The sequence below is a fragment of the Triturus cristatus genome, chromosome 8, assembly GCF_964204655.1.
Source record: "Triturus cristatus chromosome 8, aTriCri1.1, whole genome shotgun sequence".
In the NCBI taxonomy this organism is placed as follows: domain Eukaryota; kingdom Metazoa; phylum Chordata; class Amphibia; order Caudata; family Salamandridae; genus Triturus; species Triturus cristatus.
Genome location: NC_140591.1, coordinates 191,892,399 through 191,914,554, shown reverse-complemented (window position 1 = coordinate 191,914,554; position 22,156 = coordinate 191,892,399). Strand labels below are relative to the sequence as shown.

General features: G+C 47.7%; 1 protein-coding gene across 1 annotated transcript; it reads left to right on the top strand.

The window, feature by feature from the left end:
- The first annotated feature begins 11,666 nt into the window (after positions 1-11,666).
- Positions 11,667-21,929, top strand: LOC146801818 (zona pellucida sperm-binding protein 4-like). Its single transcript, XM_085621315.1, has 12 exons — positions 11,667-11,888; positions 12,693-12,814; positions 13,286-13,379; positions 13,467-13,622; positions 14,477-14,664; positions 15,020-15,117; positions 16,991-17,127; positions 20,343-20,532; positions 20,617-20,761; positions 20,925-21,003; positions 21,211-21,297; positions 21,744-21,929. The coding sequence occupies exons 1-12, from the start codon at positions 11,696-11,698 to the stop codon at positions 21,869-21,871; spliced, it is 1,617 nt and encodes a 538-aa protein (XP_085477441.1). The 5' UTR covers positions 11,667-11,695; the 3' UTR covers positions 21,872-21,929.
- Positions 21,930-22,156: the final 227 nt, after the last annotated feature.

The window sequence follows — 22,156 nt, the reverse complement described above, 5'->3', positions numbered from 1 at the left end:
TAGGATCTCCCCTTCCCCAGTGTGCTTTAGAGCTGCAGAAACCTCATCGATTGGTAGGCACTAACAGTGAAGTACGGGGACTCCTGTTAGCAATGTGCAGTATTATATATTATATTGATTACAGCCGTGGCAGCCATTAGTGCCTTTTGGCTGACACAACACAGCGCACCTTCAGTCTTTATGCTGCCAAAAAAAGCTCAGAGTAACAGGGTCTCCAGCTACTTTGCCCCAGTAGTAGTATGAGACACTCACGCAGAGCTGCACACATGGACGGCGACGTGGCACTCACGAAGGAGGACTTTTTACCTCTTTAAGGGACTTTAAATGGGAGCTCCACAAGGAGCTAAAGGCTGATATGACCCGCTCCCGAGAGTTACTACGATCCAACATTAATGGCCGCTTACTGACAATTCAGCAAGATGTTGATTTGGTGGGGACACGGTCTCTGGATCTTGAATCTAAGGCACAGGAGCTGGAGCAACACACGAACCAAATGAAGCATCACACTGGCCTCCTTAATACACAGTTTCAGGCCCCCATTATGAAATGTGAGGACCTTGAAAACAGGTCTCGAAGGGACAATGAGCGACTCTGAAACCTGGCTGAAGGGGCAGAAGGACCAGACTTAGAGGTCTTTGTTGTGGGACTTTAATCTGAACTTTTGGGAGATGAACAACTTAAAGTGAAAGTCAACAGGGTACACAGAGTGGGGTCCCTACCAGCTGGTGAAGGTAGGCACCTGATAGATGTCCTGGCCAAGCTTCACTCTGTCAAGATGAAAGAAGCAATATGTTTGGCTGCACAACGCTCCAAGGAAGTTTCCTTTCAGGGAACGTCATGTTCCATCTTTCAAGATATTGCAGCAGCCACACTGGCACGATGCCCACAATTTCGCTCTGTGACTGACAGACAGAATTAAATATAGATGGACGTACCCCTTCAGACTGGCATTTGAACTCCATAATAAGTCACACTACATGACAGACCTCCAGGAAGCTGTGCAGATTCTGGGACTGCCCCCCCCCCCTACTCCCCTGAGGACCAGGCTGTGGATGGAGGGGTTCCTGGGAAGTCGACTGGATCCTCCATTGAGAGACGGGACAAAAAGCAACGACTGACACAAAACAGTCAAAAATTCCAGAAAAAATGTTACCATTAAGAGTAACATGTCTGGCATTGCAACTCTGAAACATACTACATGGCTGGCAGTGAAGTGGACTCAGAGCCTTAGAACGGCATGGAAGGTACTTGAGGCTCTGCAAATGCTATTCTGATGTTAACTTCATCACTCTTCTATAGGCGATCCACATTCAGTCTGACTTTGGGTGACTACACTCACTTATAGCATCACTTTGCTTGTTCTAGCTTTCCATATTGATACTTCCCTTGATTACATTTAGCTAATTATTTATTGAATGCCTTAGCGGACACTGTCTATTATGACCGACATGAGGCTTAACTTTGCTAGAATGTATGAAAGGATGGAGATTTTCATTATATCTGTTATTTTGTGGGTTTTGAAAAGTTTAATTTACTGGTACATGGGGTCTTTACTTTTAGGCTCAAGGCCAGGAGAGATATGTTTGTCTGCCAACCTGAGGGGAGGGCCAGGAGTGATGATCTCTAGCCAAGGGTGAATGCGGGCGGGTGGTTGTTATTTGGTACCATGTTGATTACTACCTTTACTTGGAATGTGAGGGGCTTTCATTCCCCCCGCTAGGCGGCAAATAATTTGGAAATATATATTGGACCAAAACATGACGTAGTAGCTTTAAAAGAAACTCATCTTAAATGCTCTGAGGAACAGAGATCGCAGCATTAGAGATTACCCTGTGATGTATAAATCCTCTGCAGCCTCTGATAGAGATGGGAGAATTGGCCGCGTATGTACTTTTGTCTCACTTTTACGGCCCCAATACCAACCAAACCCCATTCTTACATGCTTTTTAATCTCTGTTGAGAGAGTTTTCTGGGGGAGGAGATCATAGTAATGGGTGATTTTAATCTTACATGGGACTCAGAGTGGATAGAACACATCCACATAGGTACTCGACGGGGAAATTTCCCACGGCATTAACACAGGAGTTTCACGAACTCTGACTCTTGGACGCTTAGTGTACCCTAGACCCAAAGGGTTGGGATTACACTTTCTTTTCCCACTCCACCTGCAGCTACTCACGATTAGACTATGTGTTTATGAGTCAATACTTGACTCAGGCCTTTTACTCAATTACATTCCACCCTATTGCACTCTCGGACCATGCTACGGTAGACCTGACATTGGAATGGGGTGCCCGACCGCCTAGATACCCCGGCTGGTTCTTCCCCGAGTCAATCGTGTGAGATAGACTTCTGCAGAATGACCTACAGAAGAAGATTGTTCAGGAGTTCTTCCAGATAAATAACCTGCATGATACTAATCCTGCGAATAACTGGGACACCTTGAAAGCTGTAGTGAGGGGGGAAATGCATAGCACTGAATTCGTCATCAAATAAACAAAGGGTCAAGGAGAGGTTGACTTTAGATGCAGAGCTTCATACCGCTGAAAAATTACATAAAGAAAAGCCAACACTGCCCCTTCAGAGAAAGGTGACATCCCTCAGGGAAAAACGTAACGCTATTTATAGCAATTGCGCAGAACTCACTCTACTGAGACTCCAACGCACGACCTATGACCAGGGTATCAAAGTGGGTCTCCACTTGCACAACAATTGAGGGTTAAGCGGGAGAAGGATATATAGGAAATATCAATCAAAAAGCAGTAGGCTTAGCAACCTCAGACACAGGGAAGGCACAGATCTTTGGGTGCTTTTATTAAAATGTATGCACCGCAGAGATCCCAGACGGGCAGGTTCAGCTAGATTATTTGAGCGAGGTAGAACTGCCTCAGGTGCGGAAGGGCAAAATAAATTGCTGGGGAGTCTGATTACGGGAGGGGGAAGTTCACAAGGCAATATCAGGCCTAAAATCTAATAAATCACCTGGGTCCGATGGACTAACTGTCCAATTTTATAAGACGTTCAGTTCCGATCTAGTCCCTCACTTACTAATTCATTTGAACTATTTGGCGGAATCAGGGGCTGTCACATCCTCCATGAGTGAGGCAATTATTTCAGTAATACCAAAACAGGGCAAAGACCCAAAGGCTTGCAGATCCTATCGCCCAATAGCATTATTAAATCTAGACGCCAAACTGTATTAAAAAATACTGGATGCCAGATTACACAATCTATTGCCAAACCTGATTCTCCTGAATCAATCTAGATTTATAAAGGGTAGACAGACACATGATACTATTGAGTGAGTGATCCACCTAGTCGAGAAGGTGACCAAAAAGTCTAAACTGGCGGTCTTATAGGCTCTGGATGCTGAGAATGCCTTCGATCAAGTGGTACTTCTTACTCAATACCCTACGTAGGTTCTGTTTTTGTGAGCAATGTATTAACATGATTATGGCCAACTATACGATGCCCAGAGTCAGGGTTTCAATAAATGGGATAAGCTCCAAGCTCTTTCAGTTGGAGAGAGGGACAAGACAAGGGTGTCCTCTGTCACCCTTGTTATTTGTGTTAAGCATAGAACCACTCGCTGCCAAGATACCTTTAACTCCTAGCATTCAGGGTATCAACTTTGGTGACACAGAGCACAAGATATCCTTATTTGCAGATGATGTGCCATCATCTCTGTCTTCCCCATGGACTTCTCTGGAGGCCCTCCTAGTTGATTTAAACCGGTTTGAACGAGAAGCGGAGTTTTGTGTCAAGTTATCCAAATCCTTTTGCTGAACCTAACCCTACCAACCACAGAAATCGAGACCTTTGGGGCATTAAAGTCCTTTCAGTGGGCTAGGAACGAGATTACATATTTGGGTATCAACATCACCCCCAAACTCTAGGATCTCTATCGCGCCAATTATCCTCCGTTGCTCCAACAACTGAACCTTGACTTTAAAAGATGGGCACTCATGTTTATCTCCTGGCTCTGGTGAATCCACGCCATTAAAATCACCATTCTACCCTGTAGGAAGGTAGGATCCTTCTGCATGGTTACCCCCATTTTTGCCTGGTGCTATGCTGTAATTGACTAGTCTGACTGGGATCCTGCTAATCAGGACCCCAAGTCTCTCTGCTTTCTCCCTTAAATTGTTGTGACAGGTACATCCAAGATTGGATGCTTGGGTGCCCTTATAAGTCCCTAGCATATGGTACTAAGGTACCCAGGGCATAGGTACCTCAGAGGTCCCCCATGGGCTGAAGCATGCATTATGTCACCCATGGGAGACCATTCAAAATGGAACTACAGGCCTGCCATTGCAGCCTGTGTAAGCTGGTGCTAGCACCACTTACTAAAGATATAGGTTTCCTATATTTAGGGTCACTGCACTTAAAACCTATGTGACCCTCTAGCGGGCCTTGGCAATAATGAAGGTAAGGTGCATGGTTCTAAGTGAGAGGGTGCCCCTGCATGAACAGGACACCCCTACAGCCTATGGAGTCCATTCTCCCGGGTTGTCAGTGAAGCAGCCATATACCATATAAAGGGGCACCACGTAATTACGCGATGACCATCTCGCAACTGGCTGAAATGAATCCTATCATGTTTGGTATCAAACATGTTGGAATCATACCCGCACACCATAAACGGTGTGGGAGGTATGATTGCAAGCAGTGGAAGAACCTTCTGTTGGGCTCTCAGTGTTACCGGTGCCAGCCTTCTGGACTCGACAAGAACAAAATGGTTGCTGCAACCAGAGACACAATGCTGCCCTCCTGCTGCTGAGCCAGGCTTGAGCAGGGTAAGGCAGAACAATATGTATCTTGTCACAGGGGAATTCCTGTCTGTGAGGTGTGACCACCTCCCAGACAGGAATTACTGTATTAGGGCCGGGTGGGTGCACTTGCCGGCGCCACTAAGTCGGCATGAGGGGCACATTTGGTGTCCCTGTGCATTATCCGGTTCAAACCAGTTTTGGGAGCCGTTGGTTCCCGCTCTGGCACGAAACTGGACAAAGGACATGGGAGCATCCTCACCCCTGTCCAGACCATCCCTTGGGAGAGTCCCCTGAATCGTCCCAACCCTTTCCCTAAGGTACTTAAGGGCTTACCTGTGGGTGGGTCCCTAGATTCATCGTGGGACAAGATTTAGATCAGACACCACTAATCTTCTACCGTCTGGGCACTCTGGACTTTGTTGATTTCGTTTGGGCTCGACTTCGTCTCCCTTCCAGTCTGCTGCATCGTCTGTGCCGGTGCACCATATAGGAACCTTCCAAGGCCTGTGGGCATCAAGGACACCTGAAGGAATCTCCCTTGAAGTGAAGGAGTCACTTCCCTGCATTCGCAGGCACCGCAACTAAGTCAACCGGTCTGCTGATCCTGAGCTCCTTGGGACTCCGAAAGGTTCGGCAACACAGGTTGTAGTTCTTCATGGCTCCCGAGGCCAGCCCTACCCTTTCACCAAGTTTGAGGCCAGCATCCCTTGTGGGGGCTGCAATAACCAAACCTCAGTTTGCCAAAGGCTTGGTGGCTTCCTTCCAGCAAGATCTTCGGGCTCCAAGTAGCCCCAACCTCAAGCACCTCCAGTGACCAAAGTCTTCATTCACATCACATCGGGTGCACCGTGGCCTGCATCTTTTGGTGAGCTGCTCGAGGTCCTCTTGCGACTCCAGTGCCTCCAGCCTGTGGGTCCTGTTGAGAGTCATCTTTGCTTCTCTTGGACTCCCCTGATTGCTCGGGGCCTGCCCTAACTACCCTGCTTGAGGTGAGTCCCATGGACCTTGCTGGTCCCGACATTGCACCTTCTTCATCTTCTGCATTGGTTGCCAAGGCTTGTTGGTGCTCCCGCCGGACACCAACCCCTCAGCATTCGACATCCTTCGTGGGACAGCTTGTGTATGGTTCCTGGTCATCCTCAGCATTGCCTGGTCCTCAAAGCTGCAGAGTCAAGGTCATTGTCAACTCTCCTGCAACACCCAACATCAGAGGGCATTGTTCTTCCAAGTCTCCTGGCCACTCCTGAGTGACATAGACTCTGTCACCTCTGCTTACGGGTACCTCTCAACTAGAATCCACTTTCGGATTCCACCAGACACTTCCTCCTTCTTCAGCAGTGGCACTTTCCTGAAGTCCTCCATTGGGTTCAACAGCCGTTTCCAACACCACATATGCACCCGGCTATCCTGGTGTAGGTAACGTGGGTCCTAGGGTATTCACGGGCGGGGTGGCTCTCCAACTTTCTTCAGAATCCACTGGGAAGGCGCCTTCATCTTTAAAAATCCAAAAGCAACTTACACGTAGACTTGTACTGAGCACGCAGTCGTGTTTCCATATTGCACACGCTCTCCGTGGGGTTCCTAGTCACTCACCTTGGGTGGTTCCATGGGTCCCCAGTACTTCTACGTCCTCTCGACATTGTCTTGATCGGATTCATGGTCCTTATACCACATTCTTAGTATATGGTTCGGTCCCCCCATGGGGCCCGCTGTGTATTCTGTGCCATTTACTGTATTTCTTTGCTAAATATTGTGTGCATTGCGCATATCTCCGGGTAGCAGAAATCTGTATGTGTTAGAGAGTATTATATAATAAATACATAGTTTTATCAATACTTTGTGTGGTTCTTTTTCACTTAATCTGTACTATAAGATTGCATTCTGTTAAAACAAGCTGCTTTACACTCTTTCTGGACTAAGCCTGGAGGCTGCTCTCCACAGCTACCACTTAGAGAGCTTTCAATGGTTATCTAAGACCTCCTAAATCACTATAATGGTTGTCTGGACTGGTGCAAGGTGTCCACTTACATAAGTGTACATCATATAGCAGGCCAGCTTCTCACATACCCAAACTGCTACACTTATTTCAGGGACTCCCTATTGAATTGGACTCTGAATTTCTCCTGGCAGGGCGAACCCTAGTGATTCACTTTATTTGCCAAAACCATAGGGCGCTGCTTCCTTACACTTTGTTACGCCTATCCAAATTGTCGGGGAGCTTAGGCCTGCCAGACTTTCATTTGTACTACAAGGCATCACAGTTGAGGTGATTCCTGAATGGTCTGCTTGTGAGTCAGATAAACACTGGCTCCATATGGATAGAGCGATAGTGGGGAGATATATCTCGGATTTGCTGTCGATGCCCAAAGAGGAGCACCCCTCTAATGCATATGTCAGCACCCCTACAAGGACCACTCTCAGGGTTTGGGACAATGGGAATAGAGCGGCCTCATGGACGAACTCCCCCTCTCCATTTTCTCTGATTCACTATAACCCAGCACTACAACGTGGCCCCTATGATGCCTGGAGAGATTGGGGGCTGTTTGATGATCGCCGACCTATTCCACAATTGGGACATTTTAACCTATGAGAAATGTCAAAGGGACTTCTGACTACCACCCAGCAAATTCTCTCACTATAATCAATTAAAATATTGGGTGCTTTAACAAGAGATATGGGTGGCTGCAATCAGGGAGCTTACTGCTATCTAGAAATTTCCTAGGAGGGGGAATATCACTTAGGGATGTATCTCCTTTCTCTATGCACTCTTGTTAGACCCTTAACACACCCTCAGACCACGACATAAGGAGTTCTGGGAGCGGATCCTGGGAGCCCCATCCCAGAGACATACTTGTTCAAATTGTGGAGAGATATCCCTCGGTTCAATCACTCGACGGGTATGAGGGAGGCTCATTATAAGCTATTATATGATTGGTATCTATACCCAACCAAACTTAAAATAATCTTTCCTAACTCGTCTGATCAATCCTGGAGACAGTGCGGTATTACGGGTGATTTTAGGCACATTTGGTGGCATTGCCTGACCATTTGTCCTTTCTAGACCAAAGTTTTGGCCCAAATGAAAAGATATTTTGGTGTATCCAGTGCCCGATAATCCCAGTTTTGCCCTTCTGGGGCTGAGGGAAGGTTCTCTTAAACCTCAGGCAATTAGAGACCGGACGGTAATGTGGCTTTGTCTAGGGGCAGGGAAATTGGCTGTGGCTGCCATGTGGAAACGTAAAGAGGCACAGGCGCTGAGTCAATGGCATGCAAGGCTACGGCATGCGATTACGATGGAGCATATAGTGACAGCCTCTCTGTCCCACTCGAACAAGGGCACTGCATATCTTGCAATTTTAAGGGTCCCCACCACTTGTGACCTCTAGAGCGCTGGGTGATCCAGGCCCTCTTCCCTCGTACCCATTTGATGCTCCTTCCGGGAGAGGTGTCCAAGTCCTACTGCATCCTCACAGATTTCCCCATGTACCACTTGTCAGTTAGTTAATGGTTTATGATTTGGGTGTCGGGGGAGGGTAGAGGGGTGGGGTTTATTTCACTTTATTGGTTTTACTTACAGTGCGGATACTTTGCTGATTATTGGAAATTGGTTGATTCCATTCAAAGTAGAAACTGTGTATCCAAGTGGCAATATTGGACTGCAAAAGGGATTATGCTATATGTGAAACTTGCACTGTATGATTGTTTGGAAAATAAAAAATGTTTGACAAAAAACAAGAATTGAGACTAGCACCCTCTCGCCTGTGTATGGATGGGCTTCGTAGAGTGCGAAAACAATATACAGAACGAATGCTCAGAGACAATCCTCTCATATCAGTGCACTGGTGAATTCTGCAAAGAACAGACCAAAACGCCTGTTCGAGGTTCTCGCACCAACTATAGATCTCTCCACCACTTCAGCTCTTGAGTCATCAGTGGCCCGCTGCAACAACTTTGGGGATTTCTTTGATAAAAAAGTTAGAGACATCCATATCTAGATACTCACTAGTGAACCCCCAGAAATTGCGATTCTACCATGCAAGGCGCTGCATCATTCATGGTCATCTTTCTCCCCAATTTCTGAACGCGGCCTAAAACGGACAATCTCCAAAGTAAAACCCTCAGACTACCCTCAGGACGCCATGCCAGGCTCTATTATCAAATCTCTTGCCACACACCTCTACCCCTTGGACTAACATGGTCAACGGCTCTCTTTAAGAGGGCCTATTTCCAGAATTACTAAGAGTGGGTCAAATCTCTCCGCTCTTGAAAAAACATTCTCTCGACCCAGAGAACATGAACAACTATCGCTCAGTCTCCACACTTCCATTTTTTGGCAAAGTCTCTGAATGTTGCGCAGAGTCCCAACTTACTTCACATATTCGAACAAGCAACCTTCTAGACAATCTCCAGCCACCAAAATACCACTCAATCATTCAAAGGGATAGGGCTGCAGGAATGGGGATTAAACACTGCTATGAAAAAAATGGAGAGTAAAAAGAAAGAAGTTCCACCTCACCTCTGTCTAATCCACCTATGTCCTCACCCATTACACTCCCTATGTCTGTTTTTTGCTGGGTTTTTTGTGTGAAAACCTCATAGTTAATTCATTAATTCATGGTAAAGTGGGAAAGAAAGTGCTAGCTACCAGCTGCCAATAAATGGCCAACCGGCAATCGCTCCTGTCTAGACCGGGCAATTCCAGGCAAGTTCAAGTCCTGTGCACGCCAGCCATAAGACTCAGGCTAAAAGTAGCACCAGCAGATACCAAAACTGCAAAACTACTGCAATAGTGCTAGATAAAAACAATGCTGCTGGGTGTAAAAAACAACAGAACGGTCGCACTAGTTGCACAGGCCAAGCTCACTATGCTCGCTGTGCACGCCAACGTGCAGCTGACCCAGAAATCTGGAGGAGCCAAAGCTGGAGATGGACAGCAGGAGGATACTGGTGGCGTGCGATGTGGAGACAGACCTTGGCATTGTACCACATTCCTTCTCAGGGCCACAGGTAAGCCTCTCTCCCTGATTGGCATTGCAAAATAGCATTTGACATCTCAAAGGTGGGATTCTTTGAGCCTAAGGTAAGGCCCTCTTGGCATTGCTACCATTCTGAACACCTAAGATTCCTTAAAAGGTGAAGACTCCACCATTAGATCACACAAGCCAAGTCCAAAAGTAACTAAGACCTGAAAGAAGAGAAGACAGGCTTGAGCAAGGGAAACTCTATGGAGCGATTGTGTTCACCAGAGAATAAGCCCCCCAGAGTCCAGTCTGGGGGCAAGTGCTCCTTCTCGATAAGCAAGCAACTTATCAACAACGCGTAGCGCAAAACTTACTCATGTACTAACTTTTATCGTTTTGGTCTGCATTACCTGGTGATGGACCGGTTTGTGTTCCTTCCCAGAATCAGCCCCTTTGTGTATTTATCCTAAGTCTTTCACTCAACCCGTATGATGGTCAAACATCTGAGTTCAGCTCACAGAGGTTGTACCTGGATGTGGGTGGTGGTTGGTGAGTTTCTACCCATGTGTAAGTTGGAGGTAAGAAAGTCTGTGACCCACAACAAGGCATCAGCAGCCACCAGCTGTTATTTGTGCCACGGGCTAGTCATGAAAGCAACCCTTGCTCATGCTGATAAGGGTTTCGCTTTGGGTGGACGCTTTTACCTGTCAACAGGTGTGGGGCTCTATTATGGAAGAATATATAAAAACATGCCGGGTTCCATCATGCAATTAAAGAAACAAGTTTCTGAAGGAAACTTACCAGGTTGACCAGAAGGATGAAACTAAGAGCAGGATGACTCACGGTGAGTGGGCCAGGGACACAGAGCCCTGCACATCACATGCCCAAATACATTGGCACATTGGCAACACCCAGAGGACCAGGCACTTCTTCAAGTATCCACAATTATCCTAGGTCCGGACATATCTTTAAATGCCCAAATAGTGCCTCAGATTCCCAGGCACAGCTATCAAATCCCCACACTTAGTTTAAAATGCCCCGGCACCAGCACATATTCTAAGCCCCGCCATCATATGCCTACGAATTACCAATAAATGCAGAAACATAAACATCAAAAGAGTACATGGTAGTTCATCTGGGCCATGGAGTTGTTTGCAAATAATCCAGGTAACCTTTCTGACTGAAATCTAATATTCAGTTGTGTTGTCTCCTTGTTTCTCATAGTGCGCAGTGCCCCTTACAGCAAGATTGTTACAAACACCCTGAAAATATAAGTCCCAGAATTCACTGGACACCCCCTGACAATCTCGCCTGAAGCAGCAGCCAGCCGGCCACGAGACATGTTTACCAACAGAGGTGCACGCATGGACCTACACCAGAGAGTTCACGCTGCCCTTTGCCTGTACTTTTACTTTGCTCGTAAATCCATTAAAAAAAATGTGTCAGATTACAACGCAATAAGAGGTAATAATCTGCACTGCCAGGCTCTTTGATATGGGATAACTTTCAGCTTTAGGGTACCAGGATCGCATTTGCAGCGTAGTTAGAACCAGTGAAAGCAGGTCTCTCACGTCCCCCTGGTTCATACATTCTTGCTCTGCATTCTGGGGCTTGCAGTTCTCCTTATACCATTATAAAACGAGGAATGCCAAACAAAAAATCTGGACTGGCTGAGCTATTCAAGCCCTTGCCTGAGATGTCTAAAGATAGAATTAGGGGAAGGGGGTACCGGAGTATAAATGTTATGCTTTAGGATTGCCATGTGCTAATATAGTGTGACTTTTACCTGAGATTGCAGCATGTCTGATTGGCAAGCAATGGGTATCAGGTGATTATTGTGGCCGACTTGATTGACAGGGTGCTCCGATGAGCCCTCCTCGTGTGCTCGGGGATTGGTGGACCTGAGGTCTCAGGGTATAAGGTCACACCCTGTGGTACTTGGGTCAGGGTTTTCAGGTTAAGATGGCGACTGGGAGTGCATGCGGGGTGTTGCTACTGGTTTTGTACAGTCTTCGACTTGCTTTTGGTGCTGAGGTGGCAGCGCGGGAAGCAGTGCTCGATGAAAAGTCTTCCTCTTTGACCTGCGGCCTCCGCGGATTTCAGTTTGTGCTTCCGCCGCCCGCGGTCAACGTCTCCTTCACTGTGTCTGTGAGAGGTAAGGAGGAGAATTGGAGTTTGGCGGGGGAGGGGGTTTGAGTGTAGTGAGGCACTAGGAGGGTTGGTGGAACTGTGCATCCTCTGAGTTTAAAGTCTTAGGTGGGTGTGTTTATTTATTTATTTATATATATATATAGATCACGTTAGGTTCCTTGGTAATCAAGTGATCGCTTTGTGAGAAATTGGTGTGTTGGCTACAAAGATGCAGTGCCCCATCTGTTGGCTGCTCCTATATCACACGTCGAAAATGCTGGTTTTGCATTGCACCTTATAACTGTGCCTACAAGTCCCAGAATGCAGCATTTGGCAGATGTATTGCGAAGGTGTTGCATTTGAGTAAAAGTCTTACAACCTCGTTATGGCTGTTCTCATTCAATACTTTGGGGAGAGGGGGGGGTTCACAATGGATGTGTTCACTGTAAATTGACCTAATCCAGAGGAATATGTCACACTAGGCTATCTCGCGCTCACAGCCGGACTGTATATTAATTTTCGTCGTGTGTGGGGGTAGGCGGGATGAAGCTCTGGGTCCTCCCGTCTGTTGCTGTCCCAGGGAAGTCCGGCTGGCTAAAGCTCACCTCTAGGACGCGTCCTACTGCTGCTTTTCCACGGCAGTGGCTCTTGCTGAGATCGTCTGTCGTGGGATTCTGTGGCTTCATGTTGATTGGAGTTGCTTCTGTGGGCCTCGTGGTGAAGTTGCTTTGTTTTTAAGCTGGTAATAGTGATTGGACAGAGGCTGTGGTGGCATCTGATGGTTTGAAGGGCGGTACCTGCTCACTGTTCTTTGTTCCCTAATGTCCAGATCCGGCCGGGCTCTCTCATGCTCTCCAGAACGACACTGACTGCGGGACTTGGGTTGGTCGGAGACCAGATGACTCTCTAGTCATTGGCGCGGACTACACAGGGTGCTACGTGAGTGAGCAGGTGAGGAGCTTTGTAAACTAAAGAGTGCGCCACTGCTACCAGCATGCTAGGGGGGGGTGATCGGCTTTGGTCTCACAATTCATTATTTTCATCTTCCTGGGTGGGGGAGTCTGACTCACTGGGGGCATAGACTGACCTTTCCATCATGGGGGAGGCAGCAGGGATGGGGGAGGCAGCAGGGATTGCCTTTTAAAAGAAGTGTACAAAAATTATGGCTTGAGTTTACCCCAGCCGCTTGTAATTGCATTCTGTTATTGCACACCATTCCACCTCGGTTTGGACCGAGCCATGGGCAAATCAATCTTGCCTCTGCCACACAAACAGTCCAGCCTGAACTGGAAAACCAGCACACAGACCAGTTTTTCCCTGACTGGGGCTTGTCAGTTGGGTGCATTTTCTTCCCAGTAGCGCAGGGACATAACCTGGTCCTGGGAGGATGCGAGCTGTACTCTCTCTCCTCTTCTCCTATAGGATGAAGAGTATGTGATGACCCTGGAGATCAAGGAGTTCTTTGCGACACAGAATGTCACTCTGGAGCAGCGCCTGAAGTGCCCAGCCTTGCCTGGTGAGTATGAGGTGGTCTTTGGCAGTAACCGCCTTCAGAGGGGACTACGGTCATCGCTGTGGTGACTTGAACCGTCTCTCCTTGCAGCCATGGATTCTCCCAGTCCTGATGTCTGCTCTTCCATCGCCAGAGTAGACCGGCTGCTCTGTGGCCGTCTGCCCATCACCCGGACTGCCTGCCAGGAGCTCGACTGCTGTTATGACCCGACCGATGCCTCCACCCCGTGCTACTTCGGAAAGCCAGGTTTGAGTTGATTTGTTTGGTTAGTGGTTGGACCGGAGTCCACAGGCCCTCCTACTAGAATGAGTTTTAGCTGCTGTCACAGGGAGGCTATTCAGTCGTTGCATGCCTGCTCCAAAAACTTGCAGTGGGTAAGTAATGGTGCATCGTTCAATGGCGACTTGGAAAGATTTGTATCCTTTGCCGAGGTGGGCAGATATTATCACGGTCTGAGAATTTCCCTCCTCCTGGAGACCTTTTCAACTGGTGACCATTGGGCATATTTGTATCAGTCAAATCTTCCAATGTGCCTTCTTCAATCACTGGTGCTGCCAACGTTTGCAGACAGTCCGTCTCCCATGCAATCTGCAAGGCATGTCTTGGCAGCATTTACTTTAGGATGTGTGATACCTAATAAAAACCTTTACTTCATAATTGAGGACTTAAAGGAAAGGCCCATGAATGAAGGATGGCGTGGAGTGTGAAGGAAAACTCAACCAAAGATCTTGGACTAGTCTGATCTTTGAAGAACTACCTCTATAGATCTGCCAGGCCAACCCTGCCCAGACGTTACTCTGGGCAGCTACAGAGCTGGTCTGGGAGGAATCGTGTATACCTAGGCAGGGTAAGGTGTCTTTGGTCTGGTACGAGGCAAAACATGACCAGGTCCTGTAGTCCTGTCAGGTTTTTGAGGAAAGCTCTGCTTTTTGTGGCTCCTTATGTCTACTTAATGGCTTCATCTTGGGCTCTCCTATTAATCGTTCTGAAATGTTTACGTTTTGGGGAAAAAATTCGTAGGAAATCTGACTGGTAAAAAATGGTTGATCAGCCATGGAGAACGATCAAATTTGCCCACTTTTTTGTTTTGATCCCTCTAGTGACTGCCCAGTGCACTGCTGAAGGCCAAGCGACCATCGCCATCTCTGCAGACGTTGTGGTGCCACCTCTGAACCTGAGCTCCGTCCGTCTCCTCACTGTGAACAGTGCCTGCCCAGGACTTCAATCGCATCAAAACGAGGCCTTTCTCTTGTACCAGTTCCCCTTGTCCTGCAGTGGTGTTTCCCAGGTGAGTTGATGTGGAAGCCTCTGACATAGGGATTGGTGGAAGATTGTGGGGGTGCTACTTGTATTGGAGGCGAATGGCCACCTGGAACTTCCCAGTAAGCACTTATTCACTCTAGGGTGTTGACTGTTCTACATCTAAGTCTACTGGACTTCTCTAGCACATTATAATCACTACAGGTAAAGCTGTACATATTTTAATCGATGCATATCGTGCACAGTTTATACTGTTCTGTCTTCCAGTCCCTTCACTTCTCCTGCCTTTAGTTCGTGAAGCACCAGGCTCCTGATTGAGTTACTTCTGTCTTCTCCAAGGTCTCAGTAAACTGTTTTGCTCACTCTGTACATCTCGTCAACAGGTCGATGGTGACTCCACTTTTTATGAGAACAGACTGGACGCGCTCAACAGTGTGGTGACCTGGAAGGGGGCCTCCATCACCAGGGACAGCACCTTCAGGTAAGGTGCCCCTGATGGGTGACTGTACTTGGGGTGGGAAATGGGACATTTAAGTAGGAGGTGCTTGTCTGTGTGAGTGATCCGGGGGGGGGGGGGGCTTCCATGCCATTTCCCTTTTCAATAGAACAACCTCCCTGCAACTGCAAGACCTTATAGGACACCCTTGGTTAAGAATTGTTTAATGCCAATCCTTGTGTCAGAGCGGTCGGCCTCACCTAGCCCTCTATGTACATGTCCTTTACTTGTTTTCACCTTACTCTGCCACAACCTCACTCCTTAATCTGTGCCTGTACTGAACTCCTTGCTGGACGTGGGACAAGAGCTTATCTGAACAGGCTTCCTGAACAGCCTGGTACAGGGCGATGACATGTCTTCCTAGTAGTGCACTACCGAACCAGAGGTGTTTGAGGACTCCTTGGTGCCAGTTTGTGGAACGGTCACCGCACATAAGTAACTGGCTCCAGCCCTTTTCTTGGAACCACTGCCCTTGATTCTGTTTTACTATAAAGTAGTCCTAGTGCGGACATTACTAGTCCTCAAAGTCGCACCCTCTGTGGGTTTTTATTTTAGGAACCTATAAAGGTTGACTTCTTGGGCACATCACCTCCATTTAGGAAGGAGGCCATTTTTCTGTACAAAGCCCAGCCCCCCAATCCCCCACTTGGATCTGCATCTTAGTCACTGACCAATGCTCCCCTAAATATCTCCTACCGTTGGTAGTCGATTAATCCTTACGTGGGGTTGAGTGCACATGGAGCCATCTGTTTCTTACAAACCTCTTTTGAGGGAAGACCTTAATGGGGCTCATGGCCTGCCCATTCTCTAGGGGCAGTCTGACTGGTCCTGGTCATATGAGCGTTTTGACTTAATTTTATTCTAGTCTGAATTCACCTCAAGCTTGTACTTTGCCTTTCTTGACACTGCGGGCTCTGGGCTCATCTCAAGATCTGACAGGCCTTTGCACTGGCTAAGCAGGTTTTTTGTTTGTGTGGTGTGCGGGGTTCTCCCCCCCCCCCCCCCCCCCCCGGTCCTTGGACTGGTGCTGTTTTGTGCATGGCGCCCCTACAAACTCGTGGCTCTGAGCACTAATAACATAAATTGAGGCACTGCTGGCCAACTATAGTGACGGAGTCCTTGAGATTCACGTGTCCTACAGTGTAAGGACCTTGCAAGAGTGCCTGCCCATGACTGTAGGGTTCTGTACTCCAGCCAGTACCTGGTTTTGAATGGATGCTCCCTAAATCATACATGCACAGGGCTTTACAGCCTCCCTTCACCAGCTTCTGTGGTAAGCACACTTGTCCTGTTTTTTTTTTTTTGTTTTGGTTTTTTTTCTCCACGCTTGCTTAACTTATCTGTGTATCCGTGGATCACAAGCTCTTGGAATGGAGGGTGCAGGGTCGGACCTTATAGCAGTTTCTGTCCACTAACTTTGCCCCCCCTCTCCCCCATATGGGTGATCAGCTTGGAGTCTGCATCTGGGGAGGTGACACAAGGGTTGCGCTTTCATCATCCTTGAACAGCCCGCTTGGAACTTATTATGGATGAAAGCTAGAGCCCAAGCTCTGGTCCGATTATGCTTTTAAACGTTTCACCAAATAGGACTGTGCACTGCCGAATCCACCTCATGGCTCTTTAACCCACTACCAGACACTTCTGCCCCTTTATTTCCCTCTTGCCGATCCCTGCTTTCTCGCTGACCCTCTTTTCACTCTTCCCCTTTCTGTTTTGCCTTTTGCTTGCATCTGCGTGATGTTCCCCAAAAATGTGCTGGTGGACCCCCCTCCCGCCTACTCAAATTAAGTAGTGCCCCTCTGTACTGATTCTTGCCCCGCTGCATTGAGTCGTTTATGCTTCTGCTCTTACTCCTCAGGTTGACCGTGCGTTGCACCTTCAGCAGCAGGACCAGCGGTGCTTTTGTCCCACTGCAAGTGGAAGTCTTCACGCTACCACCACCTCTGCCAGTGAGCAGCCCTGGACCCCTTTTCCTGGAGATGAGGCTCGCGAAAGGTACAGGGCCTCAAGCGTGTTCTTGAATAGCCGACCAGATGGTTAATGCATCTTTTATCGTGGTCCTATAGTGGGTTGTATTAGAATTCTTAATGGGCTTGAGGCCTTTCCTGAAAAGCTTTGACACTTTAACCAAGTTATGTCAAAGACTAGGTTTGCCTTTTCGTAGACGGGTTAGAAAAACTGAGTAGAAGGTTAGAGCTTTTCAAAGTTTTGCTAAATACAAAATCTTTGATCAAATGCTGCATGTGGGAATCCCAAGTTATTTCAAGAGGGATCCCTAGTGCAGAATGATTTTAAGTGGGTGCCCGCCTAAATTTTATTATGGGTCCTCTTGGCACGATTCAAAACCTATCGTGTATAGGAGAAACCTCTCCGTTATCCTTTCAACCTCCCAACAGGGTCTATGGCCTTCCTCTGGATACAGAACCCTTCTAGTTTATTGTTAGACCTGGCATGAGTCTCCATTTTTTTTTTTTTTCTGTTTGCCTCCTCTGTTTACGATGTTTTTGCTGGATTAGTGCTTTGGGCACTGTGCCACTGCTGATCAGTGCCACAGTGCAAGTGCTCCCTATGTTAAATTGTTACATTGATTGGCTTGGTTGACTTACTGTTCAGACCCTAGTCTAGTGCACTGCGTGTGCCAAGGGCATGTAAGTTAACTGCTGCTGGTGGGCTTGCAGCACGGGTTGTGCCACCCACAGAAGCAGCTTGTAAAATGTGTCTCAGGCCTGCCACTGCAGTGCCTGCGTGCTGTCCCTGACTGCCATGTCGACTTGGCAAGGAAACCTACTTGCCAGTCTCTAAACCTTCACTTTGCCACATTTCAGACACCTCTATGGTAGGCCCTAGGGCCGGGTGCATTGTTGGTAAAATGTAGGTCATGCCCTGATGTGTGTGGCATGACCTAATAGTGAATTACAGCCATTTTCGTTTTTCACTATTGAAGGGCTACCTGCCTCCAATAGGCCAGACTGGGCAGACTGATTATTCACTCCATTATAATCTATCTGACTCAGGGAGCATGGTAGCAGGTCGAGTTTAGTATCCCTGAACTCGGAATTTAATAACACACCCTTTAGGATGGATGGTTTTTAAATTCTATGTTTGAAAATAGCCCTTTTAGAAAGTGGCTATTTTCTTGTCCAACTATCCACTGGTCTCTGCTGGTTTGGTGTGTGTGTCAGGGGCTGGGTGGCTCCCGAGGTCTGAATGAGTCAGTGTGGGGTGAATGAGGCATTTACACATAGAGTGAGGGAAGAGTAGCCTGCCCTGCCTGACACAATACTGGCTCCGCCTCCTGCTGGGCGGCTGAGGACTCTGCCCTGCTCAGTGAATAGGCCAGGTGCCTCTGCCTGGCAACACCCACAACGAACCTGAGATGGGGGGGGGGGGTAATTTCCCTGCTTGGACAAAGGGAACAAAGGAGAAAAGGGGTATAGGAGAAGGACCCCTGAACCAAAGACTCGGATCACTTCTGACAAGGAAACCTGTACCAAGGACAAGAAGCCTGCTGATCTAAGGACTTGCCTCCCCTTTCTGCCAGAGTGCTGTTTTGCTGTGGAGGAACCTGAAAGCTGCTTCTTTATTTTTGCCAAGGAACAAGGAGCGAGGAACTTGGTGTGTACTCTCTGAACACTTGCTAGGAAATCTCCAAGGGCTGGAAGAGTGCCAGTCTCCTGCTGAAGTCACAGGGCCAAAGGACTTCACCATTTGCTGAATTGCTGGAAAGTGTTTCCAGTACACAAGGGAAAATCTGCTGTCTCGCCGCCGCCGAATCCAGCTCGACATCGTGAGTAACGGCTCCCGTGACCTGAGCCTTCGACGCCGGGCCCGATCGACGCCAGCAGCAATGCCAGTGAGCAGTGGGTATCGGCCCCGGCTCCAAGTGACCCCGTCTCGACGCCGGTATCGACGCCAGTGAGGAGTGAGTATCGGCTCCACCTCCAAGCGACCCCCGTCCCGACGCCGCTGCTGATCGCATCGACTCCCTTCTCGACGCCGTGAGCGCTGCTCCGGCCTGACATCCCTCGCTGCGGCTTGACCCGACTCTGAGGCACGATCGACGCCGACATCTCGACGCCGTGGATCATCGTTTTCTTCGTTTCTCAAGGTACTGTACTTGTGGGGTCTGTTGCAACTCCAGGCTCGACGTAGCGCTCCTCGCGGTCGACGCTGAACCTTGGGAATCTTGTGGACTCGACGTCGTGTGACTCCTGTGGGGGTTACATTGTTGCCACACTGTGCTCAGAAGAATACTTTGCTAAAGAACTATTTACCAAGAAGAAACCTTACTTGAACTATTTTTCCTTCCAAAGAGTATTTATTGAGACTGTGGTATATTTTTGTTGATATTTGGTCTTGTGCTAAGCCTTATATAAATCCTATTTTTATAATAACTTCTGTGTCGTGTCCATCTGTAGTGTATTCACTTTATTACTGTATGTGGTCATAAATGCTTAAAACACTGCCTCTGAGATAAGCCTGTCTGCTCTGCCAAGCTACCAAGGGTGTAGCAGGGGTTATCTGAGTGTGTAATCCCCTTGCCCTGACTAGAGTTGGTAGGTCCCTATTTGTCAGAAGTGTATACCTCTGCCAACTAGAGACCGCCGGTTCTAACATTTATACTTCCTCGTAGTCACTATATTGTAGGGAGAGATGTGTGGCAATACTTGCCCTTGGTGAAGACACTTGAAAGGCGTTTTTACAAAAATAAAACTAAGCACCAATTATGTCTTCCCTCAAAGGATCTCCCATAGTCATTTACCAACAGCGATATTCACGATCCCCCCCCCCTCCCCAATGTATTATCGGTGTCTGTAGTTTTTTTCTACATAGGAAGAAAATTTTCCACCCGAAATTAATCCGTCTCTAGTCCTAATATTTTCACCTTCGAATTGTCTAATGACCTGGCGTGAGGTTTTCCCAACAACTGGGATGTCTTTACCAATGCTTTAATACCCAGTCAAAGTTGTATCTTTTGCCAGTGCATTTGTGTGTTGGATGTCTTTGATGTATTATTGAGTTGGTCATGAGATCAGAGCTCCATCTACTTCCAGCCTGGCTGCAGCAGATTGAAGATCGCCAGAGAAGCTCTTCAGGTTTGAGCTGCTACTACATAGAGGACCCAATTGTCTTGCGTATCACTGAATAGAACGTATAACTGGCCACGCTAGCCTGGCGATTGGTGCTAACCTCTAGTTATTTCTACACAGATCAAATGTACAGTTCTTACTACACAACCAGCGAGTATCCGGTGCTGAAGGTCCTTCGGGAGCCTGTATTTGTGGAGGTTCGGCTTCTGCAGCGAACAGACCCCAACTTGGTGCTGGTTCTGAACGAGTGCTGGGCCACCCCTTCCCGTAATCGCATGCAGCGTCAACAGTGGCCTATCTTGGTGGCAGGGTGAGTGTGGGATTAGGTTTGGAATGGATTTTGCCTGTCGATTTGTCATGTTTTTTTGACTTCCATGTTCCATTTTTCATCCAGATGTCCCTATGCTGGAGATAATTACAGGACGCAGGTCTTCAACAGTGCTGCTTTTTCTAAGCTACAATTTCCATCGCACTACCAGCGCTTTGCCGTCAGCACCTTCACCTTTGTTGGTGATGCTCAGCAGAATTTGAGGGACCAGGTTAGTTCTCAGGCTTTTACATGTCACTTTTTTAACTCCTTTGGCAGACTTGTGGCTACACTTTGTTTTCTGCATAACTTTCCTTTTGCCACAGCAGAAGGACTTGTCTTCTGGTATAGATGCTGGTGGAGTATTCAAGCCCTTATCCCACCTTCTCTTGCAGGTCTTCTTCCACTGCAGTGCCTCGGTGTGTGTCCCTTCCGCACAGACATCCTGCTCTCCTTCCTGCCCATCAAGGAAGAGTAAGACTTGGTCCTTGCATGTTCTGTATTAAGCAGTGTCCAGGGTGGGAGCTGGTGGTTGATGTTGGGCTAATTGGCCCACTGCTTCCCCACTGCTTCCCCCTTGATTCACACTGTTGGTCCCCTTGCCTCTAGCTTGTACTATCTACGTTGGGGACCCCAATTTTGAATTCTGAGCAACCTTTGCTTGTTTCTCTTTCTATGTAGAGCGAATGGTGGAGGATTTGTTGACCAAGGATGTGAATATTGTGACCGAGGGCCCCGTTTTCTTTGTCAAAGGAGGAGAGATGGCAGGTATGTGAAAAGAGTTTCTCCTCCCCAATTACTAAGTGGCACCAGGCATGGAGGGGGGGGGGCTGCATTTAATAGTGCTTTCCACTGTATAATGGCTTCAGATTAAGGACTTGTGTTCGAAGGATGCCTTCTGTGTCCATGTTGGGCAGTGCTGCAAATATGCTTTAAGTCACGAAGAACAAGATGTAAATACTGCCGTGCATGGTCCAACATTAATCACCAATAATGTGAATGTCTGAACTTGCTGTTCTGCCCCATCCATTAAACCTTGCGGGGGTGGGCATTGGGTAAATGGAGCCAACTCCAAGAATTATAGTGAAGCAAAGAATGGGTCTACTGCACCAGTTACCATCTGTACTCCTCAATTACAATGTGCATGGAGTGAGTGAAGTAGCCATGATCTAGTTTACCTAATGTTACATAAATTTTGCATTCTTCCTCCTTAGGCTCTCGAAGAACCCTTGATACCAGGATGGGCCAGAGCAGCTGTATTTGCAGTTGGGTTCCTGGTGTTTCTTGCTGTGGCTTGTCTTGCTTTGGTTCAGTTTGTCAGGCTCTGGAAGCAACGCAGTAAATCATACACGCGGAACAGCAGTGTTGAAGACCTAGAATAAAAATATTTACTACCAGTCCCAATGCAGTGTCATGTGTTTGTGTTCTAAGGGCTAGTTCTAGGCTGCTTGATAATTGTTGATTGTTGTACCTGGTCCTCTTTGCAGGTTTATTCCCCCAAACATTTTGCCTTCCTTCTGTATTTTATTTGAAGGAAAAAAAAAATTCTGACCTTTATTTGTTGGCTTTAGGACTCTAGCACCAAATGGCAGTAAGTGCCTCAACTGCATGTGCTCTCTCCCTTAAG